Here is a 23,780-nt window from a genome sequence, read left to right on the forward strand (position 1 = left end):
TACTCCCTCAAGAGCTTAAAGAAATTTGGCTTGTCCCCTTTGACCCTCACCATTTTGTATTGGTGCACCACAGAAAGCACCCTATCAGGATGATTTGACCTGATAAAGGCAGCAGACAGCTTCCTGCTTTACAGCATCAGTAACACGGGTTCAGTTCTGCTGTTGTCTGTAAGGACTGTGTATGTTCTCTCCATGACTGCAAGAGTTTCCTCCAGATGCCCAGCTTCCTTTCACATTCCAAAAACGTAAGAGTTAGTAAGTTGTTGGTGTAACACACACAAAATGCTGGTGGAACGCAGCAGGCCAGGCAGCAACTATAGGGAGAGGCGCTGTCAACGTTTCGGGCCGAGACCCTTCGTCAGGACTAACTGAAAGGAAAGATAGTAAGAGATTTGAAAGTAGGAGGGAGAGGGGAAAATGATAGGAGAAGACCGGAGGGAGTGGGGTGAAGCTGAGAGCCAGAAAGGTGATTGGCAAAAGGGATACAGAGCTGGAGAAGGGAAAGGATCATGGGACGGGAAGCCTAGGGAGAAAGAAAGGGGGAGGGGAGCCCCAGAGGGAGATGGAGAACAGGCAGAGTGATGGGCAGAGAGAGAAAGAAAAAAAAGGGAGGGGGGAAAAATTAAATATATCAGGGATAGGGTAAGAAGGGGAGGAGGGGCATTAACGGAAGTTAGAGAAGTCAATGTTCATGCCTTCAGGTTGGAGGCTACCCAGCCGGTATATAAGGTGTTGTTCCTCCAACCTGTGAAATTGGAGGGACAACACCTTATATACCGGCTGGGTATCCTCCAACCTGATGGCATGAACATTGACTTCTCTAACTTCCATAAATGCCCCTCCTCCCCTTCTTACCCCATCCCTCCATCCCTGATATATTTAGTTTTTTCCCCTCTCCCTTTTTTTTCTTTCTCTCTCTGCCCATCACTCTGCCTGTTCTCCATCTCCCTCTGGTGCTCCCCTTCCCCTTCCATTCTCCCTAGGCCTCCCGTCCCATGATCCTTTCCTTTCTCCAGCTCAGTATCCCTTTTGCCAATCACCTTTCTGGCTCTCAGCTTCACCCCACTCCCTCCGGTCTTCTCCTATCATTTCGCATTTTCTATCCCTCTCCTACTTCCTAATCTCTTACTATCTTTCCTTTCAGTTATTCCTGACGAAGGGTCTTGGCCCGAAACGTCGACAGCGCTTCTCCTTATAGATGCTGCCTGGCCTGCTGTGTTCCACCAGCATTTTGTGTGTTGCTTGAATTTCCAGCGTCTGCAGATTTCCTCGAAGTTGTGGGTGTATTACGTTTCTGCCAAAAGCATGCTGACATGTGCAGACTGTCCTCAGCACATCCACAGACTGACACAACTGATGCACTTCAGTCTTTGTTTTGATGTCCATGTGACAAATAAAGTTAATCTTTAGTATGGCAACTATTTGAGAATGCAAGAAAATGTTAAGACTTATCGACACAGCTCAGCTCATCATGGAATAGAGCTTCCCCTCCATGGACTCTTGTCTACATTTCTCGCTGCCTTGGCAAAACAGGCAACATTATCAAAGACCCCACCTATCCTGGGCATTCCCTCTATTCCTCCTCCCATCGGGCAGAAGATACAAAAGTTCGAAAGCACATGCCTCCAGACTCAAGGACAGCTTTTAAGATTATTTTAAGACAGTTATAAGACTGTTGAAGTCACCTGGTATAACAAGGTGAACTCTTGACTTACCTTGTTATGGACCTTGCACCTATTACCTACCTGCACAGTGCTTTCTCAGTAACTGTTAACACATTGTGTTATTATTTTTCCACAGAGCAGTGATGTGATAAAGTAATCTGTATGGATGGCATGCAAAACAAAGTTTTTCACTGTGTTTTGGTACATGTGACAATAATAAACCAATTTACAAACTTACCTGCCAAAGTTTGGGCATCTTGAGGCTAAGGAAGCAGTTGTACATCTCCTCCAGTGTGGGGGTCAGGATAATCTTCCCCTTCACCCCTTGGCATAGGGAGTTCAGCGAGGAAATAACCACTTGCAGCAGTTGGTTGTAGCAATTTATCTCATGCCGCAGCACCGTCAGTAGTGGAAAGTTTGCCAAGCAATCAAACCCTAGTAAAGATGAAGGGAGATGGTGGCTGAGGCAGCAGTAACTCACAAGAACTCAAAAGCAGTGGGGAATGGGAACACTTGGGGCAGTGACACATTGCTGCTGGGAATGTACTGACAGACCACTGTACAAAATACTGTGTTTCTCTTCCTTTCAGAGTATGACCCTAAGGGGCAACTTCTTCACCCATAGGGTGGTCTGTATACAGAATGAGCTACCAGAAGAAGAGTTTGAGGCAGTTACATTAACAACATTTAGAAGGTACTTGGACTGATACATAGATAGGAAAAGTTTGGGATACAGACCAAACACAGGCAAATGGGACTAACTTACTGTAGATGGGAAGTTTGGTTGGCAAGGACCAGTTGGGCTGAGGCATCTGTTTCTGCACTGTACGACTCTATTGCTCTAAAATTCCTGCAAGCAGAGGTTATGAGCAGTGATGGTATTAGTGGGGAATACCCACTGAACTACTGTTAACCCAGGAGTGATGGTTGGGAAGCATGAAGCTTGTTGGAAAGCTCAGCTCTAAAATACTGGTAGAAGAACTGGTGATCAGATTCCACCATGTTTGGATGGGGGTGGGGATGAGGAGATACCATCCCACCTGTCAAAAAACCCTCAAGAACATGTGTGTCGATCATGCTCCCATCACTCCTTAAAAGTCCAGATTATCCAGACTTCCTTCATAAGGGAAGCAAATCCTGGTATCAGCCCAGACACCCTCTCTGAATGCACCTATATCCTTTCTTTGGTAAGAAGATGAAACAATACTCTGGATATGATCTGAACAATGCCCCAAATAATGGATGGATGTGGCCTATTTCTGTGTAAAACCTTTCACTAATAACTATAAAGTTCATACACAGTAATTACCTGCTATACCTTCAGACTAAAATTGGGTGAATCATGTGGTTGGATCCCCCAGATTCTCTGCAATTTACAGCTCAGAAATCCATTGAGGTAAAATGCAATGTCACATGTCCCCACATTATCCTCCATTTCTTTGACCTTTGCCCCCACACACAGAGTTATCTACAACTCTTTGTAAATATCTCTGCCCCCTAGCCCCAGGAGCTCTGGTTTGATCCCAGTCTCTGGTGCTGTTGAGAGTTTGCATGTTCTCCCTGTGACTGCATAGGTTTCTATGGATGCTCCAGCTTCTTCCCACATCCCAACGATGTATTGGTGGGTTAATCTGCATAGACTGTACCCCTCCCAGAGATATGTGGCAAAATAATCCAAAGGGCAGCTCTTGAGCATATGTGTGAGACAATGTGAGAAATGGATTGTTGGGTTCACTCTGCTGGGTGTCAGTGAGATATGCCAAATGGCTTCCTTCTGTATTCCTTCTACCTTCCTTCTCCAGATACTAGGGTCCAAGATATCTCAGAGTGACTGCAGAAGATCCTCAAGAGAGAGGGGAAGCAGCCTGAGGTCGTGGTGCACACATACAAATGATATACTGCAGGTAAAAAGGGGAAGTGGTTTGACATAGTGACTAAAGGGAGTTAGGGGAAGAGTCAGAAGAGCAGGACCCCCAAGGTAGTAATCTCTGGATTACTCCGAGGACCACATGCTAGTCAGGGTAGGAATAGCATGATAGTAAAGATGAAGCAGTGGCTGAGGAAGTGGTGGTGCAGAGGGCAGGCAGAGTTTCAGATTTCTGGACCATTGGGATCTCTTCTGGGGAAGTATGACCTTTGGAAAAAAGAAGGACAGTTCACAGCTGAACCTGAGGGGTCCAATATCCTTGTGGGCAGACTTGCTAGAGCTGTTGGAGAAGGTTGGAAATGGGAACCAGAGTGAAAGGGCTGTGGTTGGGGCAAGTACTATACAAGTTGATGCAGCGTGTAGTTAGACTGTGAAGAGATCCTGACAGGCAGATGATAGAGCAAAATTGCAGTCAGTGGGATGAGTGAGGGCAAAATTGAAAAGGATGATGAATACAAGACTGAAGGTGTTATATTTAAAAGCACGCATTATCAGAATAAGGTAGATGACCTTCTAGAGCAATTAGAGTTTGGTGGGGATGACGCTGTGGGCACCTCTGAGTCATGGCTGAAAGAAGACTATAGTTGGGAGCTTTACATCTAAGGATAAACCCTGTATCGAAAGATAGGCAGGTAACCAAAAGGGGATGGTAACATAAGATTGGAAGATGTAGAACTCTTGTGGGTATAGTTAAGAAACTGCAAGGATAAAAATACCTTTATATCAAACAGCCAATATCAAATCAAGGAGCCAAATATCAAATATCAAAGAGCCAAAAGTAAACACAAAGTACGCTGCAGATGCTGTGGTCAAATCAAGATGTACAATCAAGCTGGATGAACTCAGCAGGTCGGGCAGCATCCGTTGAAAAGTAGAAGGAGGCAGAATCATGAGAGAGGTGATAGGCAGCTAGAAGCAGAGGCAGAGTGAAAGTGGGATGGTGGGAGGGAGAGGGAGGGAATTACCAGAAGGGCAACTACTATCACCTCTCTCATGATTCTGCCTTCTTCTTCTACCCATAGTGCTTTCCCCTTTCATTCCTTCTTCACCTCTCCAGCCTATCCCCTCCCTGCTTCCCCTCCCCCATCTCTTGATCTTTCCTCTGATTGGTTTTTCACCTGGCACCTTCCACCCTCCCTGCACCTTCTTTATAGGGCCCCTGCCCCCTCCTTCTTCAGTCCTGACGAAGGGTCTCGGCCTGAAACGTTGACTGCTCATTTCAACGGATGCTGCCCGACCTGCTGAGTTCATCCAGCTTGTTTGTATGTCTTAAAGAGCCAGAAATTATTTTTCAGATATATAGAGTAAAAGAGAAGCAAGAGTAGATATTGGACTGTTGGAACATGGCACTGGAGAGGTAGTAAAGGGGACAAAGAAATAGCAGATGAACTTAATAAGTATTTCATGTCATTTGTTACTGTGGAAGACACTAGGAGTATGCCAGAAATTTGAAAGTGTCAAGGAGCAGAGGTGAGTGTAGTTGCTATTCGTAAGGAGAGGTAGGTTGTGAAGCTGAAAGGTCTGAAGATAGATAAATTATGTGGACCGGATAAACTACATCCCAGGGTTCTGAAACAGATAGTTGAAGACATTGTGGAAGCACTAGTAATGATCTTCAAGAAGCATTAGATTCTGGAATGGTTCTAAAGGACTGGAAAATTACAAATTACACTCAATCCTTTCAAAACTGGGGGGGGGGGGGGAAGGGGTGGTGCTGGGGGGCGGAAGAAAGGAAATTATCGGTCAGTTAGCCTGACCTCAGTGGTTGGGAAGATGTTGGAGTCCATTATTAAGGATAAGGGTTTTGGGTATTATGGAGTTGAGGGGATAATAAATCAGCCATGATGGAATGGCAGAGCAGACTCAATGGACCAAGTGGCCAGATTCTGCTCCTATGTCTTATGGACTTATGGTAATCAGGAAGTAGCCTCCTTACATCTTCTTCACAACGTACTTTCCTAACTACCTTTTCAGCTGCTGAAACTTCAGTGCCTTCATCCAACTATTAAATAAGGAGGAGTTGCGTTGTGGATAGGAATGTACAGAGGGATGCTCTTCTGCATGGTGCTATAGTGGAGGAAGTATTGAGGGATTGGCAGTCGGGGCAGTACAGAGGGATTGCTACGCTGCAAGAGGAACAACAGAGAGAGTGCTTCACCAGTAGGAGAAACAGTATCAATGGTAGCTGAGCCGGCTGATGGGCAGAACAGAGCAGATTTGTTTGTGGGTGCCCATCCTTAGGATGTGAAATACCTTTTGTTTTGTTCTTTTTTGACCTGTTCAAAAATAAGGCCCAAATCAGAGCCCAATACAGAACCTTGACACTACAGTCTATTGTTGGATGTCCTGTACTTAGGTGGCGGGAGGCAGCAGTAAAGGAGTCAGCATACATGAGGAAATTTGCAGATGCTGGAAATTCAAGCAACACACACAAAATGCTGGTGGAACGCAGCAGACCAGGCAGCATCTATTGGAAGAAGCACTGTCAACGTCTTGGCCCAAAACGTCAACAGTGCTTCTTCCTATAGATGCTGTCTGGCCTGCTGCGTTCCACCAGCATTTTGTGGATGTTGCAAGGAGTGAGCATATTTAGGTTTGTCTGTTTAGGAGCTCAGTTCACCACTGGCATCAATCACTTTCAGAGCAACACAGAAAAAGACCCAAAAATATGGGTTTCCCATTTAAATGATCACAGCCTATCTTCTACCTGTACTGTACATTCCCACCTCTTCTCACACTCCTTGATGCCCATTGTGTTGAGAAATCTATCAACCTCCTTCAATATACTCAGTGACTTGACCTTTGTCTCATGAGAATTCCACAAGTTCTCTGGTTTTCTGGTGAAGACATTACTTCTTAACTCATTTCTAAATGAAGAAGCTGGTCATTGACTTCAGAAGTGGGGCAAAGCTCTTGCCCCTGTCTGTATCAGTGGTACTGAAGTGGAATATCTGACCTGGATGCTGTGGTCAAGAAAGCACAGGAATATCTTTACTTCCTTGGAAGGCCAATGAAATTCAGCATGAATCTTACCAACTTTTGCACATGCACCATGTCAAGCATGCTATCTGAAAGTATTGCAGATTGGTATGGCAAAAACTTTGCCCAAGACTACAAGAAACTGCAGAGAATTGTGGATACAGTTCAGCCCTTCATTCAGACAAGGCTCCCTCCAATAAAGAACAGAAGCCTGAAAGCTCACACTCAATGATTCAGGAAGAGCTTCTTCCCCTTCACCATCAGGTTGCTGAATGGTCCATGAACACTACCTTGTTATTCCTTTCTTCGCACTATCTATCTATCTATCTATCTATCTATCTATCTATCTATCTATCTATCTATTTATTTATTTATCTATTTATTTATTTATTTATTACTTAATTTATGGCATTTTTTTTTTGCCTTCTACTGCTGCCACAAAACAACACATTTTTTGTCATATAAGACAGTGTTAAGAAACCTGATTCTGTTTCTGTCTACCCTTCCTGCTACTTTGGGAAAGCAACCATCATAATCAAGAATCTATCCCAACCCAGTGATTCGATCTCCTCCCCTCACCCATTGGGCAGAAGGTACAGAAGCTTGAGAATACAACCCATCAGGCTCAAGGACAGCTTTTATCCATTGTTATCAAATGCTGAAGATGAACTCTTAATCTCCAATCTGCTCCATTGTGGTCCTTGCACTTTATGTCTACTTGCATTGCAACTGCAACACTACTATCCATTCTGTTTTTCTTTTTACTGTTTCAATGTACTTACGTATGGCTTGATCTATCTAGATGGCAAACCAAACAAAGTTCTTTTGTGGTATGTCACACATGTGACATTAATAAGCCAATGCCAATATTGAATATCCTGGCTAAGCGGTTGGTTTTATGTTAGAGATGGTCATTGCCTGACACAATTATCCTTACCATATTTGTCATTACTGCCTGCTTACTTCAAACTTCTGTTCCATCAGGGGAAACTTACTCCCTATGCCCAACTTGTTGAGCCCTGACAGAATCTTACTCTTTTTATGGGTAAAGGTGAAGGGTGTAGAGGATACAAGGCACAGCCTCACCTTTGACAGATGCCACGTGCGTTGCCCAGCTGGATGATGCAAGCAAGTGGGCTAGGTCTGTTATGTTGCTTTCCGATCCATGAACATCCTCCACTGTTTCAGGCAACTTCCTGAGGATTCCTTCCACTTTTTCCAGCACTATTTCATCCTGGCTGTGCTGCTCTCTAAATAAAAACAGAGCCTGGAAACATTTTTTCCTGTTTTGGAGAGTGTGCAACCCAAAAGCCACCTGCTTTGTGAAATACTCTTAATGGCAATGACCAGTAACTGGAGCACTGGTCAATAGACTTTCATGTGCCATGGCCATGGTCAGTTGTGGGGATATTGGACACTGATACAACTGGAAACATCAGTGCATGTTGTGGCTCAATTAATTGTCCCTGAATGGAAATGATTTGGAGTAGGAGAGATACAAAAGCTTAAAAGCATGTACCATCTGGCTCAAAGATAGCTTTTATGTGCTGCTATAAGGTATTGAAAGGTCCCCCGTACAACAAGATGGACTCTGAACATCACAACCTACCTTTAATGGCCTTGGTATTTTCTCTGTAACTGTAACATAATATTTTGCATTCTGTTGTTGTTTTCACTTGAACTATCTCAGTGCTTTGATGTGATGAAATAATCCGTGTGGATGGCATACCATACAAAACACAGTACAAACACGAGGAAATCTGCAGGTGGTGGAAATCCAAGCAACACACACAAATTGCTGGAGGTACTCAGCAGGCCAGGCAGCATGTATGGAAAAAAGTACAGTTGATGTTTTGGGCCAGACCCTTCATCAGGACGTGCCAAAGGTCTCCGCCCGAAATGTCGACTATTCCTTTTTCTGTAGATGCTGTCTGGCCTACTGAGTTCCTCCAGCATTTTGTGTGTGCTACTTTAGTACACATGACAATAATAAACAGATTTACCAATTTCATCTCTAAATGTGGAAAACTTCCTTCCTTGAAGGACATCGGTGAAATATGTTGTTTTACAGTGATCCTTGCTAACTCTTACCTCACATTATGGAAATTGTCATCTTCCTTGCTGGTTTTGAACTCAAATTCAAGTTTAATATCATCTAATTGTACAAACATATAACCAAACAAAACCACGTTCCTCTGGACCACAGTGCACCCACAATACATATATCACACACAGAACATAAAACAAAATATTGTCACTAATAAATTAATAAAATATAATTCAAAATGCATATAATGCATAGCACAGGTAAACAGTAAACAGCTCACTGTCCTACTGACAAGATCTTGGTGGTGGGAGGGTATTCATTAATCCCACAGCCTGGGAGAAGAAACTGTTACCCAGTTTGGCAGTCCTAGTTTTGTGCTCCTGTACCTCCTTCCTGATAGTAGTGGATCAAAACAATTGTGCAATGGGTGGTAGGGATATTCAACAACGCTTCAGGCCCTTTATATACAACACTCCCGGTAATTGTCATAAATAGAGGGGAGGAAAACCCCAATGTTCCTCTTAGCTGTTTTTATTATCCTTCATAGGGTCAAAAACTTGTGTCTTTGGATCAAAGCACTGACTAATCTTGTGACCTAATCACAATGATACTGGATCCTGTAATCAGTAATAGGATCACCAGTTAATAATCAGTAGCTTTCCCTTGGTTGATGGTCTCTGAAGGGCTATCATTTAATATTTGGGAACAGGAACATTAGTTAGTCATCAGCAACAGGCCAGTGGTTAATGATTGTTAACAAGTTAATCAAATAATAGTCATAGGGGTTATGGTTAGTGTATAGTGACAACAACTTGGTGCAGTGGAGGAAAGAACGAGAGGGATGGTCTGTGAAATGGTAGGTTATGGGAGTGCTGAAATAAAGTGGTGAAAGATAAATGAGGCACCTGGAGCAAGCTCAGAAATAAAAGATGGGTCTAGAGGCCATCTTGGTGGGAACAGCAATTGTTGAACGCAGTAGGCCTGAATGTATGTGATCTATAGATGAAATGCTTGTACCTTGGGCTTACATTGAGCTTCACTATGTAGCAGACTGGGTAGGTGAGAACAGAAATGGAATACAGTGGAGAATGTATGGTGATTGGAAGTTTGTTTACAAAACAGTAGTGTTCTACAAAACCATCAAACAGTCTGTCTGGCCTCCTAGTGTGGAGGCCCTGGGGAATTTGTTAGGATTTACTGCACTGTGAGGGCCCCCATAATTTATTGAACTGAATGAGGTGAGCTGTGCACAGTGGGCTCCCAACTCATGGCTGTAACTGCTCAGTCACTGATTTGTCCCTGGTGGTGATGGGGAGGAGATCCAGTGAGGGTGAAGCTGGGCTAACCTGAGAGTCTGCACTCCACTGCTGAGCCTGGGTTCGATGTTTTTGATGGTGGTCATGAACTCCTTGGCTTGGCTCTCTAGATAAGCACTCTCTGCATTGGTGTGCATGCCGAAGATATCTGCAGAGTCAGTGCTGGGTAGAGATTCCATGTACTTTATACACTGGTGCAAGCTCCTGTTCTCAGCAATCATAGTGTAAACCTGGCACAATCAAAATGACAGGAATAAATTAGGCTGTAAATGAAAGCCATTCAACTCATCCACCCTGTTTCTAACATAGATGAAGTTCTATTCACCCATCACAAAGCTTGTTCCTGGATAAATTATGCTTTTAATCCAGGTTTTCAAGACCCTCTAATGTCCTGTCCTCCAATTCAATGATTCACTTCTAACCCTCTGACTCTGCTGCATTCCATCATTTCTGTCTCAAGCTCACCACATGTCCTGTTGGTACTGATGCATTCAGCTGGACCAGATTCTGCAATTCCCTCCCTCATGGACTCTGCATTTCCCCTCTCCTCCTTTGCTCCACCTCTTTGCCCAGGATTTTGGAGTGTACCACCCAGTGTGACGTTGAGATGTGTTTATCTGATAGTGTCCCATGAAGCTTTTAAAGGTGCTGGGTTACAGTCAAGTGTTCTAACACTTTATCAGGGCTGTAGCTCTATTCTATCACTTCTGTTTGATGCCACAATCTTTGATACTTTACCTTGCCAGACACCAACCAATGCCCACTTTGATAGTCAGAATTAATCCCCTGCTCCAACAGCTTTTGTGGGAGAGGAGGCCCATTTTGTCCAAACTTTATGTGATGAAGTTGAAGCACTCAATGTTCTGGGTGCTTCAGAGGAAACCAACTCTCCCTGTACTCTATCTGCTCCTTAATGATAGTAAACCCAGTTTCATTTTCTGGGCTTGATGAATACTTCATCACGATGTATTGACATGGGAACCTGCTGGATGTCCACTCAGAGCAATTGTCCATCCTGTGGCCAGAGCTGAGGAAGTCACTCCAGCTTGTCCCAGCTGGATAAACCTGGCTCGTGCTCTGAAGGTCACAACCAGAACCTCATCGCTTTCTGACAGTGAGAGGATGACAATAAAGCCAGATGATGTGACAATGCTGACCTGCATCCGATGAGAGTAACTGAGGTGTTCCATGTCCCTGGTGAGAGGGGTTTGTAATATCGGACCTCCCCCGACATGGATTACTGAGGTGTTCCCAGCTGCTGATAGTGTGTAAATCCTACCCCTGAGAGGTGTAATTGAGATCTGTGAAATCACTGGGGGTTGGTGATAACTGACCTGCCCCTGATAGGGGTAACTGATATATCTCCTGTCCTGAATGGATTTCACTGTGGTGTACCCTGCCCTGATTTGATAGCCAATCTCCTAGCCCCAGGGGTAGTGAATGAGATAGGTTGGTCAGGAATTTGTTGAGGAGGTTGAGCTCACCCCATTGGTGGAGAAGCTGAAGCCTTGCTGCAGGATTTCTGGGCTGTAGAATCTGCTCAGCATGCTGTTGAGGCACCGCCGGTCCCAGTGGTCAGCGACACGACCTCCGTACACCACCTCCCCAGTTAGGTAACGTAGGGCTTCCCATGGGATCTCCGCTTCATCCTGCAGGAGTATCTCAAGATTCAGGATGGCTACCTGGCAGCACAGACAGGGGAGAGAAACAGTGAGGGAATGGACAGGCACAAATCATCTCAAGCCTCTCATATACCCTCCAACCCACAGCCATGACTCCAGGCCATCATTGAAGTATTACCTGTCATCAGTATCAACCCTTGAGTCCTCTGGGCTGTCCTAAATCAAACTGTGCCTGAAGAATGGAAATGGTTTATCATATAAATTCACTCAGTCTCGCTATTGTCTATTTGACAACAGGGTCAGGGTGAAATTCCTTTACGCTATCCCATACACACTCATGAGGGGTGGACATAGTGGGGTAATCCAGAGTAAAGATCTTCCTGCATTGTTAATTTATATGTCAGTTTTTAACTGCTTCCCACCTCTGCTACTAACTGAGCACAGACTACTTGGACTGATTCCATAGGGTGAGAGCCTTTATATGATGAACCTACAAAACAGTTGATCACTCTTTTCAATGAAATTGACTGAGCCTCCACAGCATTCTAGGGTAGAGAATTCCATAGTTCACCATATCTGCATGACAAGCTCTCTCCTCATCTCTGTCACAACCATGTACTCTGCCATGGGATCTGTGCGCCCTCATGGGGAGACTGCAAAATGGATTCAGGAATACATGTTCCAGCCAACTGGTGTTCCATTGTGGTGGTAGTTAACTCCTTCCTTTCCTTTCAGTCTTGTTGAGACCTGACCAAAATCAGAGCAATATCAATGCTCCCTGCTTACTGTCTTGGTTCCAGGAAAGAAGACTACTGATTAGACTGACATTGTTAAGGAGTGGTATCTATTTAATATTAAGCTATCACTGCCAAGTTGCTGTATTAGCATTACCTTTAGTTAGAAAGTTCTAATTAATAACCCTGTTGGCCTAGCATTTATTGTTTTTACTTTATTTCTGTATAGTTCGTATTAAAGGTCAGTGAAATGTTGATGAGCTTCAGTGTCTCTCTTGGCAATTGGGCCATAACCACATATCCTTGCCAGCAAGTCTCAAGCAAAGAAGATGGAACCAGCAGAGTGAAAACAGCTGACATTGACCTTGATGTCATTGGGAGATAAGTTACAGTCAGTTGAAGCTACATTGGGAGAAGTGACTCAAGCAGTGCGACAGATACTCAGAACAACAAGCTCAGTCCAAACCGGTTTGTGGAGGAGAAACTAAAATCTGTGGAAATTGTGTTGGCTGACATATCTCACACAGCATGACAGCTACTTTCAGAGCAGCAAACTCAGTCCCAATGGTAAGAATAGGTGTTAGCCCTCACAGTGATGGTTTGGCAACTTACTGCAGACAACTGGAATCATGTGGTAGCAATTACTACTCTCACGGCTACAGTTCAGCAGCCTTTTAGCATGTTAGCCCCACATCTAGCACTTCCTATGTCCTCCTCTCCATTAGGCTCAAGAACCACGACCACTAATGTCCCAACTCTGTAATCGCATCTGGATCAGAACTGAGTATTCCTCTACCAGGCAGATACTCAGGTGATCCCAACGGCTGCAGGAATTTTATTACCCAGTGGACTTTCCAGGCCCAGTCTTGTTGGTTCAGTGATGATGCACAGACACTAGTATACATCACAAATCATTTATACAACCCCTATTCAGCCAGTTCAATGCTCTAGGGGAACAAGGTTCCCCTACAACCTGGTCATTTTGGCAATTTGTTGTCAAGTTCAAGAGAATTTTTGATCTTTCATTATGAGGTCAGGAGGCTGCCATCACCTCCTGGACCTGGGCTAACATAGAGGGCCAGTGAGGGACTATGTAGTAAAGTTCCACATGCTTGCAGTGGAGATGTGATGGAATAAGAGATCCATCATCTCTGCCTTCCAGTGGGGACAGTGCACAGGGGCCTGGCATGAGACTGCAGTGTGTGACGAGCAGGACAGCCTGGATGATGTGATTAATCTAGCCATTTGAAGTGACAACTGGGCAACTGAGTGGCACAGAGAAAGAATGCCCTGAGCTACCCATTCCTTAGATCACCATTTGTCTGTATATTCTCCCACATTACTATGATGTCAGGAACTGAGAGCTTTTGGCTGTCAAGGAGTCCCTGGAATCATGGCAATACTGGATGGAAGTAGCACAACACTGTCTTTTGGTTTAGATAGTATCTGGGACACTAAGAAGTTCAATTTCTGTCAAGCCTGTTGGGCTCTCTCCTTCACCTGGTTTAATTTCACCTTCACTCACCGTAGTGGCAGTGAGAATACGAAGGCCAATGCTCTCTCCTAGCAGTTTGACATGTCTGAGGACGATGCAATCCTGAGCCCATCTTTCCTTGTTTATGAATTGCTACTCTGGTGATTTGAGGAATAGAGGCAGAGGTGAGGGCAGTCAGATCCAGGCCCAGGTGTTTGTCCCTGCCACGGTGCAGCCCAGGGTGTTAGAATGGGGCCACTCCGCCTGTCTGGTTGGACATCCAGGAATTTATCAAGGGATGATTTTGGTGCCCAACTATGTCCCAGAACATCCATGACATCATTACTCTCCCTAAGCTCCCATCAATTCATGAGACTGCCATCCTCATGGTTCAGTCTGTCCCTCAGCACATTGTGTTTGACCAAGGACCACTGTTCACCTCCAGTTTTTGGAAGACTTTTTGTTCTCTGTGGGAACCAGACCCAGCCTCTCATCTGGTTTTCACCCCCAATCTATTGGCTAGACAGAGAGTTAATCAGGAGCTGGAAACAATCCTATCTTTTTACCAACTCCAAATCTTGGAGCTCCCAATTGGTTTGGGAAGAGATTGCCCACAAAAACCTCCACTAACATGTCCCCTTTTGAACACCAAAAGGGATTCTAGCTACCACTGTTCCTTGAACAAGAGATTGATATAGGAGTTCCTGTTGCTGAACAATTGGTTTGATGCTACAAGCCTATGTGGCGACAGGCCAGGATTCCTCTGCTACACACTCAGGAACAACATTTCTGGCAGGTTGATTAGCTCTGTTAACAGGCAAGGCCTCTCAAGCCAGGGGAAAAGTCTGGCTGGCATCTAGGGATCTTACCCTCAAAGTCGAGAACTACAAGTTGGCCCCATGTTATGTGGGACCATTCATAGTTGAGAAGGATATCAACAAGGTCTCATATAGACTGCGCCTACAATAATCAATGAGTATTCACCCAGTGTTCCATGTTTCCCAGATAAGCAAGTGACTACTTCCCTCCTGACACCAGTCACCACCCCCTGCCCTGCTTGGTGAATGGGTCATGGTTATTTTTGTGTTGTGCCCCCTGCATCTTGCTGGGTGCAGGGCAGGCTCCAGTATCTCGTGGATTGGGAGGGATATGGCCCCGAGGAACGTTCATGGATTTTAGCCCATGATGTCCTGGACAAGTCTATCATCTGGGGCTTCCAGCAGGTACAGGTCTCTGTTGCCTCAGGAACTGTGCCTTGCAAGGGGCATCGTGTCACAACAATGGAACACTGCAGGGTCTGCACGCCCTCGCAGGCAGGCTGCAGAACAGGTTTGTCAATCATACTCATGAGTATGAATGTTCCAGGCAATTAGTGCTTCATCGAGGATGTATTTAACCCCCTTCCTGTCATTCCAGTCTTGTTGAGACTTAACCAAAAGCAGAGCAATATCAATGTCCCCTGCTTACTGGTTCCAGGAAAGAAGACTACTGGTTAGACTGCTGATATTAAGGAATGGTATTTATTTAGTAATAAGCTACTACTGCCAAGCCACTGTCTTGGTGCTAGCTTTAGTATGAAAGTTCTAGTTAGTGACCCTGCTGGCCTGTTGTTTATTGTTTTTCCTTTATTTCTGCACAGTTCCTATTAAACATCAGTGAACTGTTAATCATCTTCTTGTCATCTGGGACATAAACTCACATCCTTGTCAGTCTAGTATTAAACAGCATATCCCTTACCCCAGACCATTATCCCTGGAGATTGACTCCTCAGTCAGTAGAAACACAAGAACACAAGAAAATAGGAGAAGCCACCCGGCCCCTGCATCCTGCCCCTCCAATCAGTATGACCATGAGCCTCAACTTTTCTGTGCTAGTTCCTTATAACCCTCAATTTCTTAACCTTTCAAATATTTATTTGTCTCCACCATAAATACTTCAGTTTTACCATCCTTGGGGCAGTGAATTCCATGGATTTACTACTCTCTGGGAGAAAAAAAAATTCCACATGCCTCTGTTTTAAACAAATACCACATTGTCTTATAGTTACATTGCTGTGTTCATGACCCTGCAGCTTGTAAAAATATTTCTGTTGAGTCCCCTTAGGATCTTTTATGTATGAGTAAGGTCATCTCCTCATTCTGCCCTACTTCAAGGAATACCGAGCCAAACTGGCAAGTTTCTCTTGGCAGGATAACCCTCTCATCACAGGAATTAGCCTGCTGCATCTCATTTGGACTGACTCCAAAGTTACTATCCCTTTTTTTAAATAAGGGAACCAAAACTGTGCACAATATTGCAGGTGTAGCCTTACCAACATGCTGTACAAATAGGATAAAATTCCAGTTCCTTTAAAATGAAATGCCATTTGCCTTCTTTACTGCTGGTTAGACCTGCCCACTTGCTTCCCACAAGGTCTGAGGAACACTCTGTCAGGCCCTGGGGAATTGTCTACACTGATTTGTCTCAAAACAGCAAATGCCTCCTCCTCTGCAGGATGTAATTAAGACTGAAAGAGTACAGAAAACATTTACAAGGATGTTGCTGGGAGTGGAGGAAAAATTGAATAGGTCAGAACATTATTCCATAGAACATAGAAGATTGAGGGGAGATTTGATAGAGGCATGAAAAATTATGAGGTGTATATATATATATATATATAGGGTAAATCCAAGCAGGCTTTTTCCACTGAGGTTGAGTGAGACTATAACTGGAGATCATGGGTTAAGGGTAAAGGTGAAATGAATGTTTAAGGGGAACGAGAACGAAAACTTCTTCACTCAGAGAGTGATGAGAGTGTGGGACGAACTGCCAGCACAGGTGATGGATGCAATTTCAATTTCAACATTCAAGAGAAATTTGGATGAGAGGGGTATGGAGGGCTATGGTCAATGGGATTATGCAGTTTAAATGGTTCAGCATGGATAGGGTGAGCCAAAGGGCCTGTTTCTCTGCTGTAATTTTCCATGACACTATGATGCTAAATGCCTCTTTTCCTTCCTCTGGTAGAGCATTCCATACATCCACCATCTTCTGTTTTCTAGTCTTAGACCCCAATCCTGGGAAAAAAAGACCTGTCTATCTTATCTATGCCTCTCATGATTTTTTAAGGTCACCCCTCAGCCTCCTTCACTTCACTTCACTTCACTTCAGGGGTAATCATCTTATCCAGCCTCTCCTTATAACCCAAGTCCTCGAGACATGGTAACATCTTTGTGAACCCTTTCTGCACCTTTTCCAGTTTAATAACATCCTTCCTTCAGTTGGGTGGCCAGAATTGCACATCATTTAGAGTCTGAGTCTATTTGATTTCTCTTTATGGGGCAAATCTGCCATTCCTCGATGATTTAATATTGCCTTCCTGCTTTGTACCCCTTGAAGCATTTTTGTTCATGTGTCTTACTTATTATCATCTTCATTAGTGAGTCTGAGTTCAGAGTTCGTGTATGTCACCGTTTATAAACCTAATATTCATTTTCCTGTGGCTATTCACAGTAAATACAAGAAACACAATAAAATCAATGAAAAACCCAACCAACAGAATGGACAAAGAACCAAAGTGCAAAAGACTACAAACTGTGCAAATATAAAGAGAAAAGAGAAAAAAATAGGCAATAAATATCAAGAACCTGTGGTAAAGGGTCCTTGACAGTGAGTCCACAAGCTGTGGGAACAGTTCAGTGATGGGTAGTGTGAAGTTGAGTGAAGTTATCCGCTCTGGTTCAAGAGCCTGATGGTGGAGGGGTAATAAATGTTGCTGAAACTAGTGGTGTGGGTCTGAGGCCTTTTCCCTTCTGTTGTCAACAGCTGAAGTGCAAAGATATTTTGTCCCTAGGAACTGCAAGGATGAACAAGTACTGGCAGTCCTGTGGCAGAATTTCACAAGATCAGAAGATTCATCTCTGACAACATAAAAGTTTAATTTTGGCATGTGCAATCTCTCACATGCATGGACGGAAACAAGCTGGGATGGGTTAAACCAATTGTCGCTGTAAGTGCTGTTGGATTGCAGCCTGTGTTAATGATAAGCACCATGCAGTAATTTTATATACAGTCCCCAAAATACATTAGGCAACACAAGCTCTCCCCTCTTACACTTGTGCTCTCCCCCTCCCTTTCCATTCCTCATTCTGCACCCATCTGATTCCTCACTCTCTTCTCACTTCACTCTTTCCCACTTCATGAGCTCAAAACATTCCAGAATTCACCTCACTACAGGAAGGATGTGGATACTATAGAGAGAGTACAAAGGAGATTTACAAGGATGTAACCTGGATTGGAGGGCATACCTTATGAGAATAGGTTGAGAGTACTTGGCCTTTTCTCTTTGGAGTGACAGTGGATGAGAGGTGACCTGATAGAGGTGTATAAGATGATTAGGGGCATTGATTGTGTGGATAAATGGCAGTTTTTCCCCAGGGCTGAAATAGCTAACATGAAGGGCATAGTTTTAAGGTGCTTGGAAGTAGGTACAGAGTGGATGTCAGGGGTAAGTTTTTCACACAGAGAGTAGCAAGTGCGTGGAATGCACTGTGGGTGGCGGTGGTGGAAGCGGATACAATAGGGTCTTTTAAGAGCCTCTTTGATAGGTACATGGAGCTTAGGAAAATAGAGGGCTATGTGCTAGGGAAATTCTAGGCAGTTTCTAGAGTAGGTTACATGGTCGACACAACCTTGTGGGCCGAAGGGCCTGTAACGTGCTGTAAATCTCTATGTTCCATGTTTTATGTTTAAAATATTTGACAAACACGATTTTTGTTTTAAAATCTATGCCCAATCATATTATTTTTCAAATGCTTATAGAGCACTTACAGTACTGTGGTGGGGAACATTCTGACTGGTTGCATCACTGTCTGGCATGGAAGCTTCAATGCACAGAATTGTTACCATAAATTTCTTTAGTCTCTTGCAGTATCAGAAGGAGCAGATGAAGAGAAGAGGCTGCAGAGAGATGTAGCCTAAGCCACCTCCATCATGGGCAAAACTCTCTCCGCCATCAGGAACACCTTTAAGAGGCAGTGTCTTAAGAAGACTGCACCAATCAGTAAAGAATCTCAAAACCTGATGCAAGCCATCATCACATTACTACCATCAGATAGGAGCTACAGAAGCCTGAAGATCCATTGAATGAATCAGAAACAGCTTCTATTCCACTGTCAGATTTCTGAACTGTCCATGAGCTCTACTGTATAATTCATTTTATATTGCCCTATTTTTTAATTTTACAATTTATAGTAAGTAACTTTATGTCATTGCAGTGTATCGCCACAAAACAAAAAAAAATCATGTCATATGAGATAGTGATGATAAACCTGATTCTGATTATTTCCAATAACCTGTGCTGGTCTAACAACATACACTTTGGCTATGCTCACCAGTGTCTCTAGATCCTCAGGAGACTAAAGAAATTTGGCATCTTCCCATTCACACTCACGCATTTTTATCAATGCACTATTAAAAGCATCCTATCCAGATGCATTGTGGCTCGGTTTGTCATGATACTGCAAGAAACTAAAGAAATTTATGGTAACAGCTGAGCACATTCTGGAGTTCAACCTCCCCTTCCATGGATTCTATTTACACTTTTCATTGCAGTCAACATAATCAAAGACCCCATTCACCTTGGCATTCTCTCTTCTCCCCACTCTCATCAAACACAAGATTCAAAAGCAGGTACCATTGGAAGGCCAGCTTCTGTACCATTGTTAACATACTATTAAATGGTTCCCTAGTCTGATAATATGCAGTCTTGATCTCACAATTTACCTCATAATGGCTTTAACTCTAATTCGTTATTCCGCATTCTGTTATTATTTTTCATTGTACTCCCTCAACATATTGTCATAATGAAATGATTTGTATGGATAGTATGCAAAACTAAATTTTTCATTGCACCCTCATTAATATAACAATAATAAATCAATTCTCCAATGTAATAACAGATTCCAGCTGTCCCCTGCCTGATGTAGAATGTAGAACATCAAACAGTATAACAGAGGAATAGGGCCTTCAGCTCCCCATGTCTGGGCTGACCATGATGCAGAACTAAACTAATCTCACTTGCCTGTTCATGTCTCTGAATAAGAGCCTCATAATGTTGCTACTGTATCTGCAGTCAGTATGTCCATATCCTTGAAAGATCAAGAAAGAAGGGTGTCCGGTCCACATTCAGAATAAAGTTTCAGTAAATTATATTTTTACTCATAAGGCAGAGAACTTGTAAAAATGTGAAGTGACAGTTGGAAGGCACAGCCAAGTGTTTTAACAGACACCTGGGCAGAACGCCAAGTATTGGTGGATGGATATCATCAACTGAGAACCTGATTCTTCTTGGAGACCATCCATTAACCTTCAAACCTACCTCCAAATCACTAGAGGTGAATTCGTACGGGAGGTTCCAACCCAGTGCACCATATTTGTTCCTCTCCTGAATCACGGAGTTAAAGAGGCAGAGGCTGAAGAGCAGCCTCCTCCAGCCCAGCTTTGAATTCTCCCTCCTGTAGATTCGCTCTGTGACCTCTCTCAAGCCGCTGCTTCCATAGGCCGTCAGCAGTTTGTTTTTGAGGCCTTTTGGTGGCTCCACCGTGACCTTTGACAAAACATGAGACCAAAAACAAAAAAAAAGCTTGTCATTGACTTCAGGAAGTGGAACAGAGTGCATGGACCTGTCTATATCAGTGGTGCCAAGGTGGAAATGCTGAGAGCTTCAAGTTCTTTGGTGTAAATGTCACTAACAACTTGAGCTGATCCAGTCACATGGATGCTGTGGCTAAGGAAGCTCACCCATACCTCTACTTCCATAGAAGATGAAGGAAATCCAATGTCTCCCACCTATTTAAGATATATAAGGCCATAAGATATAGGAGTAGAATTAAGCCATTTGGCCCATTGAGTCTGTTCCATCATTTCATTATGGCTGATCCAATTTTCCTCTCAGCCCCAATCTCCAGCCTTCTCCCTGTATCCCTTCATGCCCTGACTAATCAAGAATCTATCAATCTCTGCCTTAAACGTACATACAGACTTGGCCTCCACAGCCACCTGTGGCAACAAATTCCACAGACTCACCACTCTCTGGCAAAAGAAATTCCTCCTCATCTGTATTCTAAAAGGACACCCCTCTATTCTGTGTCTGTGTTCTCTGCTCTTAGACTCCCCTACCAAAGGAAACATCCTCTTCACATCCAATTCATCATGGCCTTTCATCATTCAACACATTTCAATGAGGTCACCTCTCATTCTTCTAAATTCTAGTGAATAAAGGCCCACAGCCATCAGACACTTTTCATATAACAAGTCATTAAGTCCTGGAATCATTTTTGTGAACCCCCTTTGAACCCTCTCCAGTTTCAGCACCTCCTTTCAAAGGGGCCCACAACTGACCATAATACTCCAAATAAGACCTCACCAGTGCTTTATTAAATTTCAAAATTACATCCTTGGTTTTATATTCCAGTCCTCTAGAAATGAATGCTAACATCACATTTGCCTTCCTCACCACAGACTCAACCTGCAAATTAACCTTTAGGGAATCCTGCACAGGGACCCCATGTCTCTTCGCTCTTCAGATTTTTGTATTTTCTCTCCATTTAGAAAACAGTTAACCTTTTCTTCTGCCAAAGCATATGACCATACACTTCCCAACACTGTATTCCATCTGCCATTTCTTTGCCCATTATACTAACCTGTTTAAGTCCTTCTGTAGCCTCTCTACTTCTTCAAAACCACCTGCTCCTCCACCTATCTTCAAATCATCTGCAAACTTTGCAACAAAGCCATTAATTCCATCATCCAAATCATTGGCATATAGCTTAAAAAGAATCGATCCCAACACCAACCCCTGTGGAACACCGCTAGTCACTGGCAGCCAACCAGAAATGGCTCCCTTCATTTCTACTATTTGCCTCCTACCAATTAACCACCGCTTAATACATGCTGAAAACTTTCCTGTAACACATGGACTTAGAGCTTGTTAAACAGCCTCATAAGTGGCACCTTGTCAAAGGCCTTCTGAAAATCCAACTGCACAACATCAACCGATTCTCCTTTGTCTATTCTGCTCTTTGTTTTTTCAAAGGATTCCAAGATTTGTCAGGCAAGGTTTTCCCTTGAGGAAACCATGCTGACTACGGCCTATTTTAGCATGTGCCTCCAAGTACCCTAAGATCTCATCTTTAATAATCAACTCCAACATCTTTTTAGCCACTGAGGTCAAACTAACTTGCCTATAGTTTCCTTTCTTCTGCCTCTCTCCCTTCTTGAAGAGTGGAGTAACATCTGCAATTTTCCAGTCTTCCAGAACCATTCCAGAATCCAGTGATTATTGAAAGAACATTAGTAATGCCTCCACAATCTCTTCAGAACCCTGGGGTGCACACCATCTAGTCCAGGTGATGTATTGTATCTACCTTCATACCTTTCAGTTTCCCAAGAACCTTCTCTCTAGTAATGGTAGCTTCGCACACTTCATGAACCCAGACTCCTGGAGCTTCCACCAGGTTTTGCACAGAGTTGGGGAGACAGCCTAGTCTATCACAGAAACCACCCTCCTCTCCACTGACTCTGAAAAACAGCCAACACAATCAATTATCCTATCCCACCCTGGTCATTCTCTCTTCCATTGGGCAAAAGATAAGAAAGTTTGAGAAAACAAACTTTTGCTTAATGGCAGCTTCAATTGTTGCCTGCCCTGCACCAGTCCCATTGCTGCCAGCTAACTCTAGATATGAACATCAGTAGGTCCTTTGACACCCAGGTAATTATGGCTAAGCCCTGGCCCTCTATGGAGTCATGTATACTATCCTTATCTTCCTTCTCCATCCTTCAGTCACCCAACTGTTTTGGTGTCATTCTCCATAGCTCTCCACTGACAACCATTGTATCTCCATTCTTCATCCTGTTCTCCTTAATTTCTGGCTTCCTCCACCCTCTTTTCCTTCAAGCTTCATCTCATCCACCTCTCTGTACTGTTCCTCACATTCTGTATAAGTAGAACAAGGTAGTACAAATGTGAAAAGCACTTTCATTTTGCTTGTTACCCAGTTTTGATTCAGTGAAGGATCAGATGTTTTCTGGAAGGATATGGTAGCAAAAGAAAAAGTGCAGAAGAAATTCACCATAATGTTGCCTGGAATGGAGGGCTGTTATTATAAGAAGAGATTGGGTCATCTGGGTTTATTCTCACTGGTATGTAGGAGGCTGAGGGATGACCTGATAGAGGTTTATAAAATCATGAGTGATGTAGATAGGGTAGATAGTCAGAAACTTTCTCTCCTGACAGAGGGCTCTAGAACAGAGGGCCTAGGGTTAAGGTGAGAGGAGAGGAATTTAAAAGAGATCTGAGGAATAAGTTTTTCCACACATAGTGTGGTGAATGTCCAAACTAGCTGCCAGAGGAGATGGTGGAGGCAGATACCATTACACTTAAAAAATGTTTAGATATGTCCTCAGATTGTAAAGGCATTGAGGGATATGGGCTTAATGTGCGTAAATGGATTAACGTAGATAGGCATTACAGTTGACATGAATGGACTGCCCATCTTTATTTCTATGATTCCATCACCTCCTCAAAAGTGCCTCATTTAACATTCTCAAGGTGGTTAATTATAGAGAAAAGCTGCCTCAACACTGACCCGTCAGACCCTCCGAGGGCAGTAACACTACGGGTTGGGTACAGAATACAGCTCCCTCTACACTGTCCAATAAAACACACCCCAGGCAGGAACAGTACAGGATGAAGAGCAAATTTTTCTCTGAACTTCCCTATTGAACACCCTCATCCACTGTAACTAAACTGGGATAATTTGTACAACTGTCATGAATGAAGTCATTACCACATTAGTGGAGTGGTAGAAAAAGGCAGCTGCATTTTCTGTTAGATTGCCAGTATATACATCTGGCAGCGTCATAGGCCTAAGATCATGATCACATGCAAGTTGCTATGTGAGTCTATGTTTTAAAACAATCTGTATGAATAGCATGCAAAAGAAAATGTTAACTGTACCTTGGCATATATGACAA

The 23,780-nt window shown here is 43.6% G+C and overlaps 1 protein-coding gene across 1 annotated transcript in view; it reads right to left on the reverse strand.

Moving 5' to 3' along the window:
• LOC132401346 (dynein axonemal heavy chain 6-like) overlaps nucleotides 1–23,780 on the reverse strand; it is a 545,526-nt gene that overhangs the window by 16,652 nt on the left and 505,094 nt on the right. The window contains exons 78-82 of the mRNA XM_059983475.1: nucleotides 20,118–20,349; nucleotides 11,418–11,611; nucleotides 9,964–10,163; nucleotides 7,657–7,820; nucleotides 1,903–2,099 (exon numbers count right to left, since the gene is read on the reverse strand). Of these exons, the coding sequence (XP_059839458.1) occupies nucleotides 1,903–2,099; nucleotides 7,657–7,820; nucleotides 9,964–10,163; nucleotides 11,418–11,611; nucleotides 20,118–20,349 (987 nt within the window). The remainder of the gene's footprint in view (nucleotides 1–1,902; nucleotides 2,100–7,656; nucleotides 7,821–9,963; nucleotides 10,164–11,417; nucleotides 11,612–20,117; nucleotides 20,350–23,780) is intronic.

This window comes from Hypanus sabinus, chromosome 10 (genome assembly GCF_030144855.1).
Source record: "Hypanus sabinus isolate sHypSab1 chromosome 10, sHypSab1.hap1, whole genome shotgun sequence".
In the NCBI taxonomy this organism is placed as follows: domain Eukaryota; kingdom Metazoa; phylum Chordata; class Chondrichthyes; order Myliobatiformes; family Dasyatidae; genus Hypanus; species Hypanus sabinus.